Genomic DNA, 22,256 nt, shown 5'->3' with positions numbered 1-22,256 from the left:
TCAATTTTTTTATTTTAAGATTATTTTTACATTTTTATTGAGATAATAATAAATTTTTATTATCTTTATACTGTTTAAAAAACTTGTTTCAAATGTGTTTTCTTTTTTCCACTCCCTGATGCTTTTTAATCTTTTTACATCTATTTGGTTTTTGTTTTTTTTTGTTCGAGATAATTTTCTGTTAAAGCATTTTATGACTTCCAAATGTGAAGTCTCATATTTGACATGGTTTTTGTTTTGCTTTCTTCCATCATCATATGAGTTTATGCAGCAGAAAAATTTGCAAACTTTTTTCAAGAAATAAATATAAGCATGTTACTAAGACAAATTATTTTAGTTTATTGAGAACATATCTTATTTTAAACTAAGATATCACTGTTGCAGTCATTAAGGAGTGAAAAATCTTTTTGATGATGTATTCAATGATTAAACAATAACATGGTGATTTCAAATAATAATATGGTGATACATTATTTTTACAATGTTTTTAAGTATTTACTAATTTACACTTTAGTGTTGTTTTATATTTACAAGCTGCTAAATTTATATTTAAAAATGTAGAAACATTAAAAATAAATTAGGACTTCTTTATGTTATTAAAAAAACTACTTCTTTAACAACATGGGTTTAAATCTCAATCTTTAATCATGTCTTACAAAGACATCAGTTTATAAATATATATTTTAAGACAGCTTATATATACTAATCTTTAAGGATTCCAAATTGTTTTTTTTTTTGATTATCGGTTTAGTACAATTTTGTTAATTTTCAAAATTTCTTTAGATCAAATAATTTTTTTTGCTCTCTTTACACAATGCACTAAAAAAAGTTTTAGATAGTATCCACAAATCAAAAGTTGCTTTAAAGTATGAGATTTCGAAAAACCCTTTATCTATCTAGATAAGAAACAAGGAAAAGTTTTTTGATGCTTTAAAATAAAAATTGCAAAGATTTCTCTTTAAATAAACATCTTATTATGGAAATGTTATGTACAAAAGAAAACCATTTTAACCTGTATTTAAAAAAATATTAGAATAAATATTATGATTAAAATAGTAATATAAAATATATAATAAATGAATCTGCTTATTTTGAAACTTTAATTATATAATAAAGCTTATCTAACTTTTATATACTGGTTTAAAATTTTTATGTTTTGTTTAAATTTTTTAGCAGCCATAATGTAATATCGATAAGTTGCATAATTATAATTATAATTATAATTAAAATTAAAAGTTAACTTGAGTTACAATAAGAAGTATAAAATTTTGTAATAAAAGTCGAAAAATCTTATCATCTGAAAAATTTTTGTCAACACTAAATTAACTTCTGACCTAGTCTAAACCATGACCTCGGCTCTTTTTATCAATCCTGGTCCTTGCATAAATCAAAATTGAGGTTATTAGTCATTTTGAGGGTTTGAAACAAAAAGTTCATCAAATTTACCAGTCCCTCTCTATGTATTTAAAAAGCGTAGTTTAATGCAGTTATGATTATATAAGTATAACAGTTGTTTTACAAAAAAATTTGATATAGTTTATGATATAAGTTATGTTGTTGTAAAAATAGTAATTTAATTTTATAAGTGTTACCAAAAATAACTTTTATTTTTGTTTAGTTTTTAAGAACTGTTGCTGATATGTTTCGTCTAGTTCCTTTCATGGTGTTTGTAATAGTTCCTTTCATGGAGTTTTTATTACCGTTTGCTATCAAATTTTTCCCTGGGATGCTTCCTAGCACATTTGAAGATGTGAAAACTAAGGTATGTTACTTGATTTTTGTATTTATGTACTAAGAAATGTTGATGTATGTACTGAAGCCCCCAGCAGCATATTTCAGTGTGGCATCAGAATACTTACCTAAACTAGCAATTTAAGTTATATATATATATATATATATATATATATATATATATATATATATATATATATATATATATATATATATATATATTTATACACATACATACATACAGGGGTGTACACTCGAACTTTTGGTTGGTCGCTAGAAGGGCATCTGAATGTAACCAGTTTCCTAATTTTGGTTGCTCGCCGACTTTTTGAGTTGCCTATCGCTATTTTATTATAAAATTTTTGTATTCTCGCATATTCTAGTCATTTTTCTAAGAGATAAGTGTAGACTAGAAATAATTTGCATAAATACTGATCATCCTTTGCAATGACATCACAAATGGCAGAAGCATCTATTTATTGGTAAAAAGGAAAAATGAAGAAAATTATTTTAAAGAATAAAAAAGATTAGTCAAAAGTAAAGTAAAATAAGAAAAATGGAAAGGTATAAACGAACAAAAAAGTTGAAGAAAAAATAAAACAAGAAAATGAATAATAAAATAAAACAAATAAATAGATTTAATAAAAGGAAAACAAAAAAAAAATCAATTAAAAGCAAAGTACCAAGTTAAAAGAAAAGAAGTTTGGAAAATGTTTGAAATAATAATAAAAAGAAATAATATAAATATATACATGAACTGAATATAAACATAGCCTGAACTAATATAAAACATAAAATAAATCGTTACCAATTTTTCTACGTCTTTCTTTTTTTGCCCAAAATAACAAATGATTATTACTATTTTTTAATTTTTTTATATTTTGCAGAAGTTTTTGTGCTTACCATTTCGTTTTGTAGTTGTTTTTTTTCATTTTGTAGTTTTTGTATTTTGCTTTTTTTGTTTGCCTAAAGTTTGTTATTAGTTGTGCTGTTGTTGCTAATTATTTTTATTGTTCACTGTTGTTATTAATTGTTTTCATATTTTTTTGTCTTATTATTTAATTTATTATAGCTTAATTGTTTTTTGTTTTTTTTAAATTAACTTGATATTGTACTTGCATTTATTTATTAATATTGCTGTTGATTTTTTTTGATTGTTTATTTTATTTAGGTGTCACTCCAATGACTAGTTTTTAACTATATGTGACACATAACCTAATTTATAATTGTAAAAAATTAATAATTTTTAATTTTTGGTTGAATAAATAAATAAAATTAAAAAAAAAAGTAATATTGTAAGTTATTGATAACATTCACTTTTCTACTTTCAAATAAAGTACATGCATATATAAACGCCATTAGTTTTTTCACTTAAATTGAGCGCTTATTTTATAAAAAATAGGCACTTTTTTTTACAATAACAAATTATTGACAAATATAAAAAAACAATTTACAAATACTTTAAAACTCTTTGCTTTTGATGTGTTAAAGTTATTAAGATCTTATTTGTTACAAGAGCCTGAAAATTTTGGCATTTTTTTTTATTTAGTTAGTTAGTTAGTTAATATTTATTGCTGTAACTGGATTGGCCAGTGAGAATGCTTTTAAGCACACTGTGACAGCCGCTTCAATCGATTGTTGTTCGTCCAACAGTCGAATCCTGTTTTAAAGGAGTTTACAGACGATGATTTTATTAGTTCCAAGGGCAATGAGTTCCATAAGTTTGCCGATCTATTGTAAAAGAAGTTATGCCTTTGCAGATTTTTTGTTGTTTCCCTATAATACTTGAAACAGTGACCTCTAATGTGATTTTGAACAGTTTGTATGTTATGCTCTGTTTTATTAATGTTGTTCATTATTTTAAATAGTTGAATCATATCACCTCTTTCTCTTCGTTTAGTTAGAGTTGTCAATTTGAAAACTTTTAATCGGTCTTCATAACTGAAAAACCTAATTGATTTAATCAGTTTGGTGGCTCGACGCTGAACTTGTTCAATTACTTTACAGTCACCTTTTTGGTACGGGGACCATACTGATACTGAGGACTCTAGAAATGGACAAATAAAGGTTACGTATAGTGATTTAAGTAAATGACAGTCCAATCTTGCAAACGATTTTTTAATTCGACCTAACATTCTATTTGCATTTTTTGTTACAGAAATAACTTGATCTTTCCACTTGAGATTTTTAGAAAATATTACACCTAGATCTTTTATGCTGTTTGATTCTGGTAGTTTTACGCCATTAATATATAGAGGATTCTTTTTGTTGTTTACTAGTGCATTTCTACACATTTATCAACATTAAACTTTAAAAGCCAGTCTTCTGTCCATTTAAATGATGTATTTAAATCCCTCTGTAGACTTGAGGTACACTCATCAGAAATTACCTTGGACAAAATCTTAGTATCATCAGCAAACAATTTGCATTTATTCATTAATTTACTTGGCAGATCATTAATGTATATAATAAACATTAAGGGTCCAATAACAGAGCCTTGTGGCATGCCACTAAAAATTTCAACCCACTCAGAAACAACTTCACCTAGAACTATTCTTTGTCTTCTATTATTTAGAAAAGCTTCCATCCATATTAGAACTAAGCCATTAATACCATATGCATTTAATTTAGCAAGGAGTCTCTTGTGAGGAACACTATCGAAAGCTTTAGCGAAGTCTAGCATTACTACATCAACAGGTATACCATCACTGTTGCACGAAGAAATAAAGTCAAGAGTCTCTAACAAATTTGTGGTACAAGACTTTCCTTTTACAAAACCATGCTGTTGGATTGTTAGTAAATTGTTTTCGTCAAGATGCTTTTCAATTCTTTCTCTTATAATAGATTCTAATATTTTGCAAGGAATAGAAGTTAGTGAAATAGGGCGATAATTGCTGGCCACTGTTTTGTCACCTTTTTTATATATAGGTGTTACATTTGCTGACTTGAACTGGATTGGCAGTTGACTGGTTTTAAGTGATTCTCTAAATATAAGAGTTAGTGGTAAAGTAAACGATGTAGCACAATTCTTGAGGACTATTGAACAAAGTGATTTATTGTCTTTTAGTGATTTAAGTTTAGATAAAACTAACTCAAAGCTAATATCATCAGGTTCAATATCCTCAAATTTAATTACATTATTTAATTCGAGATAAAAAGGTGGAAGATCTCCTTTTTCTTCAATAGTAAAGACATCCTGAAAATGCTTATTTAGGCAGTTAACAGTTTTATTTGGTTCATGGGATAAATCGCCATCAGGCATTCTCATGGCCTTTATTGAGTCTTTTATTTAATTTTTACTGTTTAAATACTTATATAACAGTTTAGGATTAAGTTTAGAGGTTAACACTAGATTCTTTTCAAATAAAAGTCTAGCATTGTATATTTCTGTTTTAACTAATTTGCATAACTGTTTATATTCTTTGGTCAGTTTAACATCATTCCATCTGTGAGCACAATTTATGTATCTTAAATTTCTTTTTCTTCTTATTAACTGCTTTATTTCTTTATTTTGAAAATATTTTATAGTACCCTGTTGTAATTAAATTTAATTTTAAATTGCATTAAAAATCATTTTAACTAATTTAACAAAAGTTAATGATAGAATTTAAATTTGGTATTTGAAAAAGATTATTTTTCCTTACAATTTATTTCTAAAAACAATCTTCTACTTAACATAATCGTTTGTTTGTTTATCTCAATTTATTTATTTCTTATAGATTTTAAGTATTTAATGTAATATTTTTAATAAAGATTATAAACAATTTATAGATAGATTTTATCAGGTAACAATAGGGATCATTTACAGTTACCATTAGGGGTCGGTTACAGTATACAGTATACTAACTTTACAGTATACTTTACCGTGTATTTGGTATACTTTACCATATATTTGGTATACTAAAAGTTAGTATACAATTTAGTATACTTATTTACTTTTATTTGTGAATTATTTTTGGACTGACTTGATAATTTAATAATTATATTATCTTTATGAATTAAGTTGCTCTACCATATTTATTGTATGACTTATCATAATTAAAGTAATTTTATTTTTAATTTGATTTTTTAATTAAGCAAGATAACAATCCATTATCATGTGGTTGCTGATTTTGATTAAAGACTTCAACTTTTTTATTTATTTAGTGAGAATGTGTAACCAATGGTTAATAGTATAAAACACACAAACAAAAACATTAAATAAAAAACAAACTTTTGTTTTTCATAAACCATTAGAATTTTTTTTAAACTTCTAATACGGTATGGCTAAAAAAAATTTTGTTTACTGTATACTTTACTGCATCCTATATGGTAAACTGTATACTAAATTTTTATTATACCATATACTATAAGCGATCCCTAGTTACCAATAAGATATTTGTAAATGTAGTTTATGTTCATAAATGTATTAATAAGAAATAAAATTTTTAAAATACATTTGTGAAAAGAATTCTCTCAAGCAAAAACACTTCTCCTTTTTTTTTTTTTAGAAAAAATTTTTTTAATTTGCTTGTGCAAATTATAATCTATAATAATTTACAGTGGAGAGACTTATGCTTTATATAATGAATGATAAATAAGAAAAAAATGTTAATAAAAATTGTGAAACTGTTTTACATTCCTGTGAAACTAAATTTTACATGTTTTACTATTTTACATTCCTTCAAAAAATCATATTTAAAGTTTTTAATTTAAAAATTGTTATAAAACAATTTATTTCTTTAAAAAATTCACAGTTGCAGTTATATGCTTTTTTTATAACCTAATATTTTTTGAATAAACATCACATAAACCATATTAAAAGATAATTTGAATATTTCAAAATAAAAAGTTTTAGCTTAATGTAACTACTGTACAAAAAATACATAAAATGCAAGCTGCATAATGCTTCTTAACTAGGCTTGTCAAAGTTTTTTTTTTTTGACAAATTTAATTCTATTACTTTATCTTTAAATACTTAAATAAAATTTGCAAAAAAATAAAAATAACAGGATTTTTGTTTAAACAATAAAACTTTTTAGTTTTAATTTCTGAAGTATTTTTTAAAATACTTTTCAACGCTCGTACAATTTTCTTATGTTCAAATTAACAATAGAAAATGCAGAAAACAAACTTGGGCTCTGTGACTTTTAAAATATAGTTGTATTATTATTTTAGTTATTTTTATAGAATTCTTGAATTAAAAAAACAAACAAACTAGAACCGCCGATAAAAATCCATAGTTGCCCTTTTGGGCGACTTTATAGCATCAAAAGAATATTTTTAGCTGCCCTTCACAAAATTTGGTTGCCTGGTACCGTCAGTCGACCACAGTGTATACCTCTGATATTTCTATATATATATATGTATATATATATATATATATATATATATATATATATATATATATATATATATATATATATATATATATATATGTATATTGTTTATATTTTTTATTATTATTTTATATATATATATTTATATTATTTATTACTATTTATATATATATATATATATTTTTTGCAACAATTTGTAATGTTTGATTGTGTTTGAGCTTCAGAGATTGTTATGTTCAGTTTAAATTGGTGTTATTCTGAAATTATTTTTTGCAGATGTTTTTTTGTTGCTAATAAAATTAGAAACAAAATTTTGGTGCAAAATGTCACATGATGTCACTTTTAGATTTCTCTAAATGTTGTTTGGTTTTAAAAGATTTTATTTTTATAAAACTTTACAAGTTTTTTAGCTTTTACAAACATTTTGCACAATATTTAAAATCCTGCCTATAAAAAGTTTATTTGATAAAATTGGTTACTAATTCTTTTTTTAAACCCAACAAGTTTACTTGTTTTAAAATTAAATTCTGATTAAAAAATTGTTTTTCAATTTTTTTTATGTTTAAAAATGAACTTTTAGTTTCCAGTGTTTCAAGCTTGTGCGATAATATTTATTGAAACACTGCTTTATTTAGATGTTTTTAGTTAAAGTTTTTCAAACCATTTGTTCTAGTAGATTGAGATGAATTATATTTATAGATCTTTTTTCTAAAGCTGTAAAACATTTAAAAAATGAAAGGGTTTTCAACTTTATATGGATGTATCTTTTAAGTACTAAAATACCACTTGATGAAACTTGAAATCAATTTATAAATTGTGATACTATTCACAATGATTTATTGAAAAATAAATTCTTATTAACCAAAAGGTCACTTGTGGTATTTTTTTGGTTTCCTCAGTTCCAGCCCTTAAATCACGCAGTGTGTTAGTCAAAATATCTATTTATAAAGTTTAAACAAATTAATATAGAAAATATTAAACAAAAAAGTTTTGTTTCAAAATAAGCCTGCAAAACCTGAAAATGAAACTTCGTTCAAAAAATAGAAAATCAATCTGTTTTAGTTTTCAATAATATAAAATATGTCAAGGAACCAGATTTATATTTGATCGAAAAGATAATCATACTTAGACATAGCTTGAAATGTAAAGGAGGATCGTTACTATCTTAAAAATTTATTCCTACTTATTTAACTCTATCGATTGAATTTTTTTTTAAGACCTATTATATTAAATCTAATAGATCTTCAGAAAAAAATAATGGTACTGTTAGATATCAGATTCTATGTTATAGAAAGTTTTTAAGATATGGCTTAATATTAGTTTAGAAAAAGAATGATAATAAAAAAAAAAATTGTTTCTAATTCATTATTAGTTCAAAGGTTTCTATCACGTGTAAATCTATTAAAACATGAAGCGCTTTAACTGAAAACTTCTACAAAAAATTCTTAAGTTTATAAAACTTAGATTTACTCACATTAAACTTTAAAATATAAAAGCTGTGCTTATTTATTAATGGCTACTTTTTTTACAACCTCAATGTTATTATAGTGTTATTATAGTATAGCAAATAGTGTTGTATTGCACATTTATAACTCAAATCTTGCATAAGGTTATGAGATTTAGTTGCCTATGTATTTATATAGTCTATATAAATACATATTTTGTATTTATATAGACTATATAAGATTGTTAAAAAAAGTTTAATTTGTTTAATTAGAAGTTATTTTAAGCATTCTTTGTTTTAAACATATTTCTAAGAATCCTAAAGTAATCATTATAAGAAATTTTTTTTTTTACTTTTTCTTCACTTCACTGTTTCGTACAAAAAAAGTTTTTAATTTACTGTTTCCAATATTTCTTTATCTTTTTTTTGAGAAAAAAGAATTTAAAATCATAGTAAGTCCTAGTTTGAAATTTTTGGTTTTTGAGAAAAAAGAATTTAAAATCATAGTAAGTTTGAAATTTTTGGTTCGGTAATAGGAATCAAAAAGAAGAGCTTCCCTCAAATTAAAGTTGCAGATGGCAGAGTTTTTGCAAGATACTATTGAAGAAATCGCAGTTAATCCACAAACAAAAAAAAGTGAAAAATTAAAAGCTTTTAGTGACTTTGTTCATAAGGTAATATTGTTATTTGGTTATTTATTATAATGTTTTTAATAATATTATTACATATCATATTATATAATTTTGAATCAATGTTAGTTATTATCATAATTTAATTGTGAGAGGAAATCCTTAATTGATGACCTGAAATCTACTTGTGTGCTTTTTTTAATTTATATTTGAGAGTAACTATGTAATTCTTTCTATTACCTTCTAATTAAGAAGTTTAATCGCATGCCACCATCAAATTGTTTTTTTTTGTCCACTATTTGTAATAATAATTTTTTTTTATCAAATCTTTTTTTTCTTAAATCATTATTCCAAACTTTAAATCCTCTTATTTGAAATGACTTAATGAGTTTCACGCTCTACTTGGGTATATAATTATGTAACAAATTTCTTATTTGTTAAGAAATTAGCTTTGAATCTTCTGACTTGAATATTCTATGCTCACTTTTCTCTATTCTTCTGCATCATTTTTTTAAGGTTTTTAAATTAAAAAAAAAATATTTTTTAAATTTTTCAAAAGAAGCTTATTCAAGTTCATAAATAAATTGAACATTTAGTTATGAATTTGATCTTTGCTTTGTTGGTTGTCAACTACTTTTTGTCACAATCTGTTAAAAATACTGCTAAAAGCAACTAAAATGTATTAAAATTTAAATCAGAGGTTAGAATTTATCATAGAAATTATCATTGAAAAAAAAGTGCTAATAATAATTACAAATACTTCACAAATTTTTTAAGAGAAGTAAATTTGTTTGCATAAGTCAAAATAGGATTGACTAATCTAAATTTGTTTATTGTAAAAAAAAAATTTATTGTTGTTTTGCTTATTGTAATTGTTATTATTATTGTTGTTGTTGTTGTTGTTGTTGTTGTGTTGTTGTTGTTGTTGTTGTTGTTGTTGTTGTTGTTGTTGTTGTTGTTGTTGTTGTTGTTGTTGTTGTTGTTGTTGATAAATTAACTTATGATATATAAATACACTTTTATGTGTTTATCTTTTAACTGAAAGATTTTGCTAGGTACGCAGTGGAGAACAAGCACCAACGAATAAAGAAATTTTAGAGTATTCAAAATTGTTTCATGATGAAATTACTCTTGAAAATATTCCTCATGCTCAACTAAAGGCATTGTGTCGTCTCCTTATGATATCACCTATAGGACCCAGCAATCTTCTTCGTCTTAAAATTGAGTTCAAACTTCAAGAGTTAAAGCGCGATGATAAGGTATCGTTTTACTTACATCTCGAATAAAACATTGTGATAAGTGTTGTTGTGTTATAATGTACTTTTTTTTTCGCTTTTGTAATAATTTATAAGTAAAAGAGTTCTTGTTATAAAGTTTATATATGCATATATAAAATGACAGCCATTTTGAAAAAGGTAGCCATTTTTTAAATGGTTACCATTTTGAAACAGGTGTTTATAAACGAATTGTGTAAGGGGTCATTTAAGGTCGTTTATTGGGGTCGTTTCAGGTCATTTTTAGAGGGTAATTTATATTAAAAATAATAGTGTAAATAGGTTGGCAAAGTCATTTAAGATCTCTTTCTTTGAGGAAGCAAAAGGTGGTTACACTTTATCGTTTGTTTGGCTATATATTATTTTAACTTATTTCAATGATTTTTTAGCAAAAATACTTTAATAATTGTTCTTGTTCTAAATTTTTCATCCTGTTTTGAAAATCATGTTTATTCCAATATTTGCTTAATTTCATTTTCTGTTATGACCATTACTCAAGACCATTCATCAAAATCAGCAGTAGTTATCATTCGCTATCAAAAGACAATGACAAACTACTATCACTAAAACTTTCACTATCACTTTGACTTGAACAGTTGATTTCACTGAATTCATTATGATTTGATATTGTTGATTTCATTGAATTCATTCAATGAGTTCTCACCTCTTGCTTCCTCAAAAAAAGAGGCCCTAAATGACTTTGCAACCTATTTATACTATTATTTTTAAATATAAATTACCGCCTAAAAACAAATTGAAGCTACCCTTAAGCAAATAAATTACCATTAATGGCTCTATTATGATCCCCTTACACAATTTGTTTATAAACACCTGTTTCAAAATAGTTACCATTTTAAAATGGTAACCATTTAAAAATGGCAAGCATTGTAACAAGGTTTCATATTACTTACATGTCTCAAATAAAACGTTGTGATAAGGTTTCATATTACTTACATATTGTCTTAAATAAATTATTATGATAATAAAATAACATTATGTAACTTTTGTTGCATATAACAACAATTAAAAAAGTAAAAATGTTTAATTAGTTACTTTGGTTGCATTTTTGCAGTGATATCAAGTCTGATTCTAAAATATTCTCTTGACTCTGGGATGCCAGATTTCAAACAATTTTTTTTTTTATAGATAAGATAATTGAAGGAAATCCAAGTATAAGAAGAAACTTTTATAATGCACTAAATAAAATATAGGCTTGCAGTTTAATATATATATATATATATATATATATATATATATATATATATATATATATATATATATATATATATATATATATATATATATATATCGATGTATAGCCTAAAACCAAATTAATGTGTGGCAGCTGTCAATTTAAAATGTTGTAAATAGAAAATTGTGTTCAAAAGTTGTTATTCAATTTGGAAACTTATGCCAACCTGAATCGCTAAAAGTGTCAACATGCTAAAAAATGTGTATATATATAAATAAATATATAAAAATATATATAAATATATATAAATATATATAAAAATATATATAAATATATATAAAAATATATATAAATATATATAAAAATATATATAAATATATATACAAGGGCGTGGTGGCTCTAAAAAGATTTTACCATATATGCTTGATGTAAAGGCCCATATGTAAAAAGATATGTGTATATATATATATATATATATTTTTTTTAAACATCTTCGCTTCCAACAAGGCTGCAAGCAGCCACTAATTAAAGTTGGAAGTTACTGTAAGAGAAAAGATGAAGATTGTAGAGCAAGATAACGATTGACGGACGATTTAAAAGATTGCAAATTATATGAATCAGGAAAGCAAGATGAAGGAAGCGAATTCCAAAGAACTGATGTTCAAGGAAAAAAACTAGACGAATAAGCGTTTTTGGAGCACTTAGGAACAGTCACAGAAAAAGGATGACACTTAATTGAATGACCAGTAACACGAGAATGAATTTTAGTAGATGGCACAAGAGACGCTAGCTCTTTAGAGCAGTGCCCATTATAGTATTTGTGGATAAAAGAAAGAGAAGCAACATTACGACGGTGTGATAATGGTTGAAGGTTGGCTGCAAGAGCAGGTCCAGCTATGTTTACAATGTGTTTTTTCACCTTGTCTAAAAGAGAAAGAGCATCATTAGAAGATCCGCCCCAGATATGGCAACAGTATTCCATACAAGGACGGATTTGAGATTTATAGAGATAGAGAATAGAATCCAGAGTAAGAAAGTGGCGAGCTCGATAAAGAGATGCAACCTCAGCAGATGCTAATTTTGCAACCCTATATAAATATATATATATATATATATATATAAATATATATATATATATATATATATATATATATATATATATATATATATATATATATATATATATATATATATATATGTATATATGTATATATATATAATAACTGACCTTATTCTAATGAATCATCAAAACAAACTAGCAAGTTGAAACAACACTTGTTATTATTAATATTGTTTGTAATACATTTGTAATTATTAATATTGTAATTATTAATTATTGTATTTGTGATTTGTAATTATTGATATTGTTTGGAATACTTCAAAATAAAAAATGGTAACGATACGATGCAGCGACGTCGTTTTTGTTCTGATTTTCTTAAAAAAAGCAAATACCGCAAGCAAATACGATTAGTATTTTATTGTTTGAAGAACATAGCCTAACACAAAATTAAAAATCACAGGTTTTAATTTTCTATTACTATATAATGATATATATTTTATTTAATAATAATATAAATTTTTTTAAATTATATATAATTTTTTTCTAAAATAAATATTGAAAATCTTCAAAAATAAGAAATTCTTTTTATAGATAGTTTATGCTTGTGTTTAATTCGGTGTTTTAACTTTTTTTAACATTTAAACTCACAACAGCAAAAATACCGCTCTAAAAATGGTGCCGTTATTGACATAATTTAAACATAAAAGTTTTTATAACGTAGTTTTATTTAGCAGTTACTTAATTAAAAGTATTTCATATTTTTTCCAAAAATGCTATTTTATTTTATTTTTTCTTTTCAAAAATAAAACAAAATTAAAATAATGAAAATAAAAAAATTTAAAGCTATAAAATCTTTATAATTTATTTTAAACTTACCTAAATTAATAGTAATAAAATGTGTCGTAAATAAGTAAATTGTTAAGGTGTAATATCAAGTTGTATTTGAAAATGTTTCCGGTACTCCCACACCTCAATTAAAATAAATTCGTTTAATAATATGGTTTTACGCTATTTTTAAAAGGTTTTATTTGTGTATTTATATAGTTCATAATTCAAAGTTTGCATGAAACATATCTTCTTTAAATGTACTTTTTGCACAGCCATCATCCTTTTTTTAATCTGTCTGAGGACAGGATATTACGAAGTGATTTGTTTATTTACATACAATAATATAAACTGTATAAAAATAAAAAACTTTATTAATTTTGAAACAAGTTTATTTCTGTTTAGAAATGTTACAAAAATGCAAAACATGAATTCGATACTTATTTATATAAAATTTAATTTAAAATTTAACACCAAAGTATTTTTCTTAAATGAATTATAACGCAATCCAATTACTATATAGTAATTGTACTGCGTTTTAATTCATTTAAATATTTTAGGGTTAAATTTTAAACTAAGTTAATTTAAGTCCAACAATAATAATATGGGTCTGCAAACTTTTTTATAATTATTTTGTCAACATTGTGATCGTTAAAAACCCTTTATGGGTTCATAATTTTTCTTATCAAAAAAATATCATAATACTTCTTAAAATACCTACTTTGTTTTCAAAGCAATATTATTATTATGCAAAATACTATTATAATTGCGCTCAAAGTTGAAGACTTAAAGTCAAGGAATTAATAAAATTTAATTTGTGCAAACATAATTATTGTAAATGATTGTGGAATTTCTCTAAAATGTAGAAAAAATTAAAATTTGCCAAAAGGCCCATATTTAGATGAAAAAGTGAAAAGCCCATGCGGGAATCCCGCATAACCTCTGGGGCCACCACGCCTCTGTATATATATATATATATATATATATATATATATATATATATATATATATATATATATATATATATATATATATATATATTTTCATAGAGATATTAAAAATGTTATTCATTTGTAATAAAAATAAGTATTTTTTGTATTATTGCTGAATTACATTCTGTTGAAATTTTTTTAAGAGTCTTTAGCATTTTTCACATAATTTTTTTGTCAATAAATTTTAAGGAAAAATTTTTATGTTTTCTAAAATCTCTATGAAAATATGCTTCTTTTGAGACCCAGGTTGACATACTTTTGAATAACTTTTTTTTCGACAATATTAGGGACTTTACCTTAAATACTAAAGATTTGAACCCAAATATCTTTACAACTTGACGTGATGGTGAAAAATGGTTTGCATATTTGAAATCAGCATATTTAATTTGTTTTAAAAAACCACTTAGTTAACAAGATATGCACAATAAAATTTTATTTGTTGATCAGTGTAATCGATTGTTGTTTTTTAATTTGACAAAAAAAACAAAACAGTTGTTTCACTGTTGAACAGTTTTAAAAAACCCTGATACCATTTTAGATTTTTACCTAATTGCTTTACTTTTTTTGACTGTTTTTTAAATTATTACCCAGCATTTATTTCATGCTTCATGCACATAAACTTAATTGAAATTAACAATCTGATTGATTGATTAAATTAAATTGAAATTAACAATCTGATTGATTGATTAAATTAAATTGAAATTAACATTCTGATTGATTGATTAAATTAAATTGAAATTAACATTCTGATTGATTGATTAAATTAAATTGAAATTAACATTCTAATTGATTGATTAAATTAAAATGAAATTAACATTCTGATTGATTGATTAAATTAAATTGAAATAAACATTCTGATTGGTTGATTAAATTAAATTGAAATTAAAACCTTAACAATAAACCGTTTTTCAGATTATAAAAAAATACGATGCAAAGCAGCAAGAGCAGATATACAATTTCTTGTCATTTTATTTAAATGTTTACTAAGGCAGTGTCATCAACATTTTTACAACTTACGAATTATTTGTGGTAATTTTATTTTATAAAAAGATGTAAAACATCAATACATTATTTTATCTTATCTGATCAAAATCAGACAACAAAATTGAAAAAATATTACGATGTTTTAAAAACAAGAATGTTTGAGATTTGAAAGTTAAATAAGTTTTATTTCAGATATTTTAGTTTTTTTAAATTTTCACAATGCTGATAAAATTTATTACATAACAAAATCAAAACTAAGGTTCAATTTTGAATAAACTGAATAATACATCTTTGAAAGAATTTTTATCTTTTTGCATTAATCTGAAAATAAAATGTGTGGATACTTACTATTGATAAAGATTTTAACCAAGTTAAATAAAATTATTCAAAAGCATAGACAAAAAATATTCAAAACTTTGTTTTAGTTACTTTATCCTTGCTTCAAATCTTGTGGAGAATTCCACTCAGCTAGGTTTGAAACATAGAGGCATTTCTTAGAGAACTCAATTCAACTAAACCTGAAGTATAGAGGCATTGTTTACAGAATTTCATTTTTTGATTTTCATTAAATATGTTTGCAAAACTGTTATAACAGCTGAACCCCATTGTTCCATTCAATAAATTTTATTTGAGCCTCAACTCAAATAAAATGTGTTTTACAAATAATTCTGGTATTACATAATTAAATAACTTATCTGATGTCAATTGAATGAAAAATAATTTGCATAAGTTTATTTATTTTAAATGTTAAAGTTTATCTTGCTAAAATAGTTTCCTAAAATATATTAGATAATTGCTTGGGACATAATGTAATTTAAGGTAATGACATTTACATGTTTAAAAAAATTTACGCAAAAAAACTTGAATTTTTATTTTGCTTAACACAATAATTCTGAAAGTAGATTTGATAACATAGCTTACATAGTATAATTTTTTGATTTTCATTTAATAGAGGTTTTAAGTTTCAATATTTTGGTGGACATTACAACAATATTATGTATTTAAAAGTGATAAAAACAAATATATTTTTGTATCATATACTTGATATTTTTTTTGTATAGATTATTCGAAGAGAAGGCATTGAATCATTAAACACAGAAGAATTGCAAAGTGCATGTATAGCTAGAGGGATGAGAGCTATTGGTGTGCCTGTTGATCGATTACAACAAAATTTAAAGCAAGTAGGACATTTTTTTCACTATTTTGTTTGGTTTTTAAAAATGTTTGCAATAATTAAAATTTATAGATAAAAATTTTAGTGGCTACAGTTGAGTTTGGATGAAGATATACCTGCATCATTGTTACTGCTATCAAGGACATTGTATATTAGTCCTACAGTTGTTGATCAACTAAAAGTTACAATTAGTCAGTTTCCTGAAAGATTGGTATTTTTTTGTTTTTGTTTTTTTAAACTAAGTAGAAGCTACATCATTATATAAATATGTTTGTCTGTGTTTAAATAAATATATATGTCTATAAGTACCTTTGTGTACTTAGCTTTGCATGAGATATCATTGGTGTGCTCATTCTGAGGGTATGGGGAGGCACTATTTAGATATAAAGGACTTTCATTACAGCAAAAAAAAAGTTTTTTTTTTAATTCTTTGTTTTTTTTCTTTAAAAACTATTTGGATTTAAATTGGCATTTTAAAGTAAATATATGCTAAAAATCAGGTAAATTTACATGTATTTTTGCATGTATTGCTAACACATAAAACTTTTAGTAGTAAACATTACATGTTATTTTTTACTTTATCTAGTCTATCTAACATGAAATATCCTGCTGCTGGTGGCTTCAGCACATACATCAACTATCTTATAGTCTGCATAAGGCTACCTAATTTAAGAGTTAGGGTCAGGTTTTTATGACTGCTATAGAGACTTTTTTCACAAACTATAAAAATACAACTTCCTAAACCAGTGAAATTAGACATAAATATGCTTGACCATAGGTTCTATAGAGTGAACATTGTTTAATATAATGGTGGGCTATATCAGTGCCAAACTTGAAATTGTTTCTTATTTAACAACTTTTGCAGTTTTATATGTACATTTAGTTGAAGTATTGAGAATATGAATGAACTTTCAGCTAAGATTATTTTTAGTTGGCAATACTTCTATGTTTTATGTTATCTGTATGCTTCTTTTTTTATTGTAACAATTTAGTCTATAGGTATTTTTTATTGTAACAATTTAGTCTATAGGTCAACCAAAACCTGTGAATTGATGCTTTTATATGTTTTTGTTTCACAAAATGTCGGTTGATAAATTTAATTATTTGTCATTGCCATTATTCATCATATTTAGTAACCCACTGGTGCCCTGTAAGTGGCTGAAGTTATCCTTTTTGATAAGAAATGTAAGAAGTGTAAGAAGGCAAATTCAAAAACTGACATTTTTATACAACAAACTGATGATAATATAATCTTTTTCTTTTATGTAGTTGATAATTTTTAATTACATTAGGATCATTATTTTTTTCTTGCAATATTTTTTGTGAATGATACCATAAAAGTTGTTTACTTTAATGCCATGTTGTTCATCTGAATAAACTTTAAAAGTTACATTCTAATTTCATATTTGGAATTATAACCTCTTGTAAAAACTGAGTGATTCTTTGACTGATAATTTACATATATGAATAATATGAATATATGATAGTATATGATAATAGATTTATTTGGATTGCTATTGCATAGTTTGTTTACAAATGGAAAAATTGAATTTTTTCAGTTTAAAAAGAGTCATAATTTTGATTGCATACAGGTGATGAATAGAGCTGCCTAGTTACTTAGACATGTTAAAGGTGGTTCTAAGCACAAATAATAAATATAAAGCCAATTAGTGAGAAATAAGAGGTGGTGGTAGACATATCGTATATATCTTGATATTGCACTAGTAATAAATAATGAAAAAATATTTTGCATACTCACTCTCATACACTGATTGGTTAGTTTTAAAGCAAAAATTTTTGCAAAACCAGTCAAACAAAAGATTTTAAGTAGCATTATTAACAAAGAGCAAATTTTTGGCACATTAGTGGATGTTAATGTCTACAGGTGTGATAGTGTGGTGCATTCTTTCTATTGGTCTAGTATGGTCTTGTTATTTTATGTGATTATGTTGTAATCACTTTTCTTTTTTCATTATTTGATTATGTTATAATCACTTTCAAGTGATCATAACATATATAACTTTCAAGTGATTGTAACACTTTCATGTGATTATATTATAATAATTTTCAGGCTAGAAAGCTAAACACCCTAGCAGCTATGACCTAACACATCATAGCAAGACACAAGACCTACACAATGAATTTCAATTGATTGAATACACAAATAAGTCATCATAAGTCACAAGCCTTCATCCTTGACTAAAAAAACTAGGACCCCATTCTGGTGTTGCATGATGTGCTATATAGTGAGTTTTTAGCTTCAAGCACATTCTCAACAAGCGCTGATCTCTTATGCATTGGATATTGCATTAGAGATTAAAAATTTTAAATAGGGTATGCTCCTTTTACTGGCTATTTTTATAAGACAGTCAATTTGTCTTTTTTTCACTTTACTTTGTTTAGCACACTTGTTTGTAGAGCATTTGAATTAAAAAAATATTTTCATCAAAAAAATATTTAGCAGCAAAGATGTTTAGAAATTGTCTTTGTAAATTTTTACAGTCGATAATTAGATATGAAACTTATGTAAACATATAATAACATAACTCAAATAGTGTAAAGTTTAATAATTTTAAGCAAGAAAAAGAGGAGTTGATGGAGGAATTTTTTTTTGTGAATATGGTCTTGTATCTAATGTTAAATTGTTTTAAATTTCTTTTTTGACAGATTGATGAGATGGAGGTAAAAATTGGTGCTGTTGAACGTGAAGCAGTCAGCAGGCAAACTATTATTGATATTATTCAACATGAAGAACAACAAATTAAAGTTGAACAGAAAGAAATAGAAGTTAAAAAAAAGGTAATAAAATATATTTTAAGTTTACAAATTTTTTAGGAATTGATTTCTGTTTTAAATTTATAATATTTTTTCTTATTTCTTATGCTTTGCTAATTTCTTAAAATTATTATTAATTTTATTTTTGTAGCTGGACGAGCTAAAAAATGATGTAGGTTAAATCTTTTTTTTTTTTTTTCAAACTTTAAACTGTAGTAATTTTTTTGAGTATTTTTTCAAAACTTCATAGAAATCCAAGGAAGATCTTTCAAAAGAAGAATTATTGGATGTCATTGAGACGCTTTCCACTGACAGAGAAGAGTTGCATAAAATTAAAAAAGACAGAAATGAATATATTGAAGTACATTTCATGATTAAATTATTTTAAAGTTTTATTTTTTAAATTGTATTTACAAAAATTAAATCAATTATTTATTAATAATTATTATTAAACATAATAATTAATTGTTATTAATTATAATCTATTTATTTGATTTAAATATGTTTATATTTTATTAATGATTTAGGATTTAGCTGAAATGAAGTTAGTAACAGAGAATCCTAAAGAAAATAATGCTAGTCGACGAATAGGTAATCGAATAGATGTCATGTTGAAAAAAATTGATGTTACCCTGGCTGAATTGGAAAAAGAAGTTTCACATATGCCAGCAGAGAAGATTGACAGTGACAAGTTAGTTTATCTTTTTTTAATCTTTTTTTGTTTTTTAACAATGCTTTTGACAATAGCATATTTTAACCAAAACTTCAGTTGATGTATGTTTGCTTTTTCTCATGTCCCTACCAGTCAGTCTATGTACGTATTTTAAATATTGTTATATTATTAAAAATTTATATTTGATAATATAAATTTTAAATATTTAAAACATAAGGAAATAACTTTAAAATAAACAGTTACGAATTTTTTACTTCCATTGATTTTATAAATTTCTGGCAATTAGTGTTACCCATACACCAAAATGTTACAAATAAGATTTAGAAGTATCCTTTTTTTTTTAAATGATACAAAAGTTAATGAATTTAAAATAAATATGTTGCAAATAAAATTAATGATTTCCAAAAAAAGTAAAGAAATAAAGAGTTTGCAAAATTCTCATCATAATGCATTTATGCATTAAGAGGTTAAGTATTTCATGAAGAATTAATTTTAGACTAATTTAGTTGAATGAAAGCTTTTTTTCTCCTTAATTAGTTTTAAAAGAATGTGTTATGACATAAAATTAATAAACGCCTAATATAATTAATAAAGCTTTTTTTTTATTTTTATTTTAGAGATGGTATAGTCACTACCCAAGAACTGTTCCAAGTCATTCAAACATTGCGCAAAGCACCAGGTGAATCTAAAACAAAACGTCTTCTTGAAGCTCTTGATATTGATAAAGATGGAGCAATGAGTCTTAATGAGTTAAAAATGGTAAAGTATAAACTTATATTGCTGTGTTAAAAATGCAAAATAAAAAAATTAAATTGCTTTTAATAAACTTTATTTGAGGAGCATAATTTTTTTTACTGTCAAGTTCTATTACTGTTGTAATTATAAGTGTCAAATTTTTGATATGCTATTTTGCCTGTATTATTATATTATGTATCTTTAAAAAATTAAGCAATTACACATTCAAATACCAAGAAGCATATATTTTTGCTTTTTTATAGGCCATTGAATTGTTAGCAAATGAAGACTTGGATTTAGATGCACAGCAAATTGCTGAAGTTATAGCTTTGTTAAAGGGAACAGAAAAAATATATGTGAATGAGCAAATGTTGACCAAAAAAAAAGATAACTATATTTTGCGACTTCTTCCTGTAATTTATTCACGAAAATCGATACCTTTTTATTTAAGTTACAGAAAGTAATTTTGAAATCTGTTGCTGTACAATAATATTAAATGTGAAGTAGCGAGATTTTGTTGTTGTTGCTTTTTTGTTAACAAGATAATCAAAGTGAATGAGTAAAAGTTAAAAAAAGTTATTTGTATAGAATAAAATAATTTCCCTATAGGGAGTATATATATAAATATTTTTTAAGCTTTTTTTTCCTAATGTAATAAAATATGATTTGTGTCTTCTAGCTAATTTACTATGTATTTAGTATTTATTTAAAAAGATGTTCATTTTTTATATTAACTTTATTAAGTATATTTAATACATTTATTTACTGATTATTGTATTAGAAACAGTGTTGTATACAATCAGTAGCAAATAGCGCGTAATCGGCAGTTATATAAACTAATAGAATATTTTTACTGCTAGTTTGGCTATAAAGATAAACTGAAGTAAGTGTACATACTTTTATTGGCAGGCTTGGAATACATCAGGCCCTATCTTTCTCAAACTGACATCACTAATAGCATTATAAAAAAAATAATGATAGGCAACAGTTTTTGTAGATTAATTTGTTATAATATTTTGATTGGAAAGTTTCAATCAAAATATTATAACAAATGATTTTTTAATCATAGTCATTTAATAGTTTGACTATGAAATTCTGACTGTAACTAAGGGATTTTTATTTATATAATTATTATTAAAAAAAAGTGTAATAAATAAAATAGTTATTATATCATTATATTATTATATTTATAAATAATTATGATATCTATATATTATATTTAAAGCTAAATGATTTGTTTATAAATACATTTTTAAAAGAAGCTAATAAATAAAAATTAAACAGAAAACTTTGAATATTTCAAAACAATTAACAACAAAAAAGAGCAAAAAAAAAAGAAGAAAAAAATTAAAAAAAAGAAAAGAAAAAGTACTTAAATATACTTTCACAGATATAGGAATTAAAATAACTAATCACTAACCTGATGATTGCTAAACGCATGAAACTTTTA

The 22,256-nt window shown here is 24.4% G+C and overlaps 1 protein-coding gene across 1 annotated transcript in view; it reads left to right on the top strand.

Annotated features, from left to right (window-relative positions):
- LOC100199336 (mitochondrial proton/calcium exchanger protein) overlaps positions 1–21,534 on the top strand; it is a 36,387-nt gene extending 14,853 nt beyond the window's left edge. The window contains exons 4-14 of the mRNA XM_065793301.1: positions 1,619–1,762; positions 9,030–9,167; positions 10,178–10,381; positions 16,511–16,630; positions 16,709–16,834; positions 19,291–19,422; positions 19,550–19,570; positions 19,649–19,759; positions 19,926–20,089; positions 20,689–20,830; positions 21,070–21,534. Of these exons, the coding sequence (XP_065649373.1) occupies positions 1,619–1,762; positions 9,030–9,167; positions 10,178–10,381; positions 16,511–16,630; positions 16,709–16,834; positions 19,291–19,422; positions 19,550–19,570; positions 19,649–19,759; positions 19,926–20,089; positions 20,689–20,830; positions 21,070–21,270 (1,503 nt within the window). The 3' untranslated portion in view covers positions 21,271–21,534. The remainder of the gene's footprint in view (positions 1–1,618; positions 1,763–9,029; positions 9,168–10,177; positions 10,382–16,510; positions 16,631–16,708; positions 16,835–19,290; positions 19,423–19,549; positions 19,571–19,648; positions 19,760–19,925; positions 20,090–20,688; positions 20,831–21,069) is intronic.
- Positions 21,535–22,256: the final 722 nt, after the last annotated feature.

The sequence above is a fragment of the Hydra vulgaris genome, chromosome 03 (genome assembly GCF_038396675.1).
Source record: "Hydra vulgaris chromosome 03, alternate assembly HydraT2T_AEP".
NCBI lineage: Eukaryota > Metazoa > Cnidaria > Hydrozoa > Anthoathecata > Hydridae > Hydra > Hydra vulgaris.
Note: the sequence above shows the minus strand (reverse complement) of the source record. Positions and strands in the feature narration are given on the sequence as shown.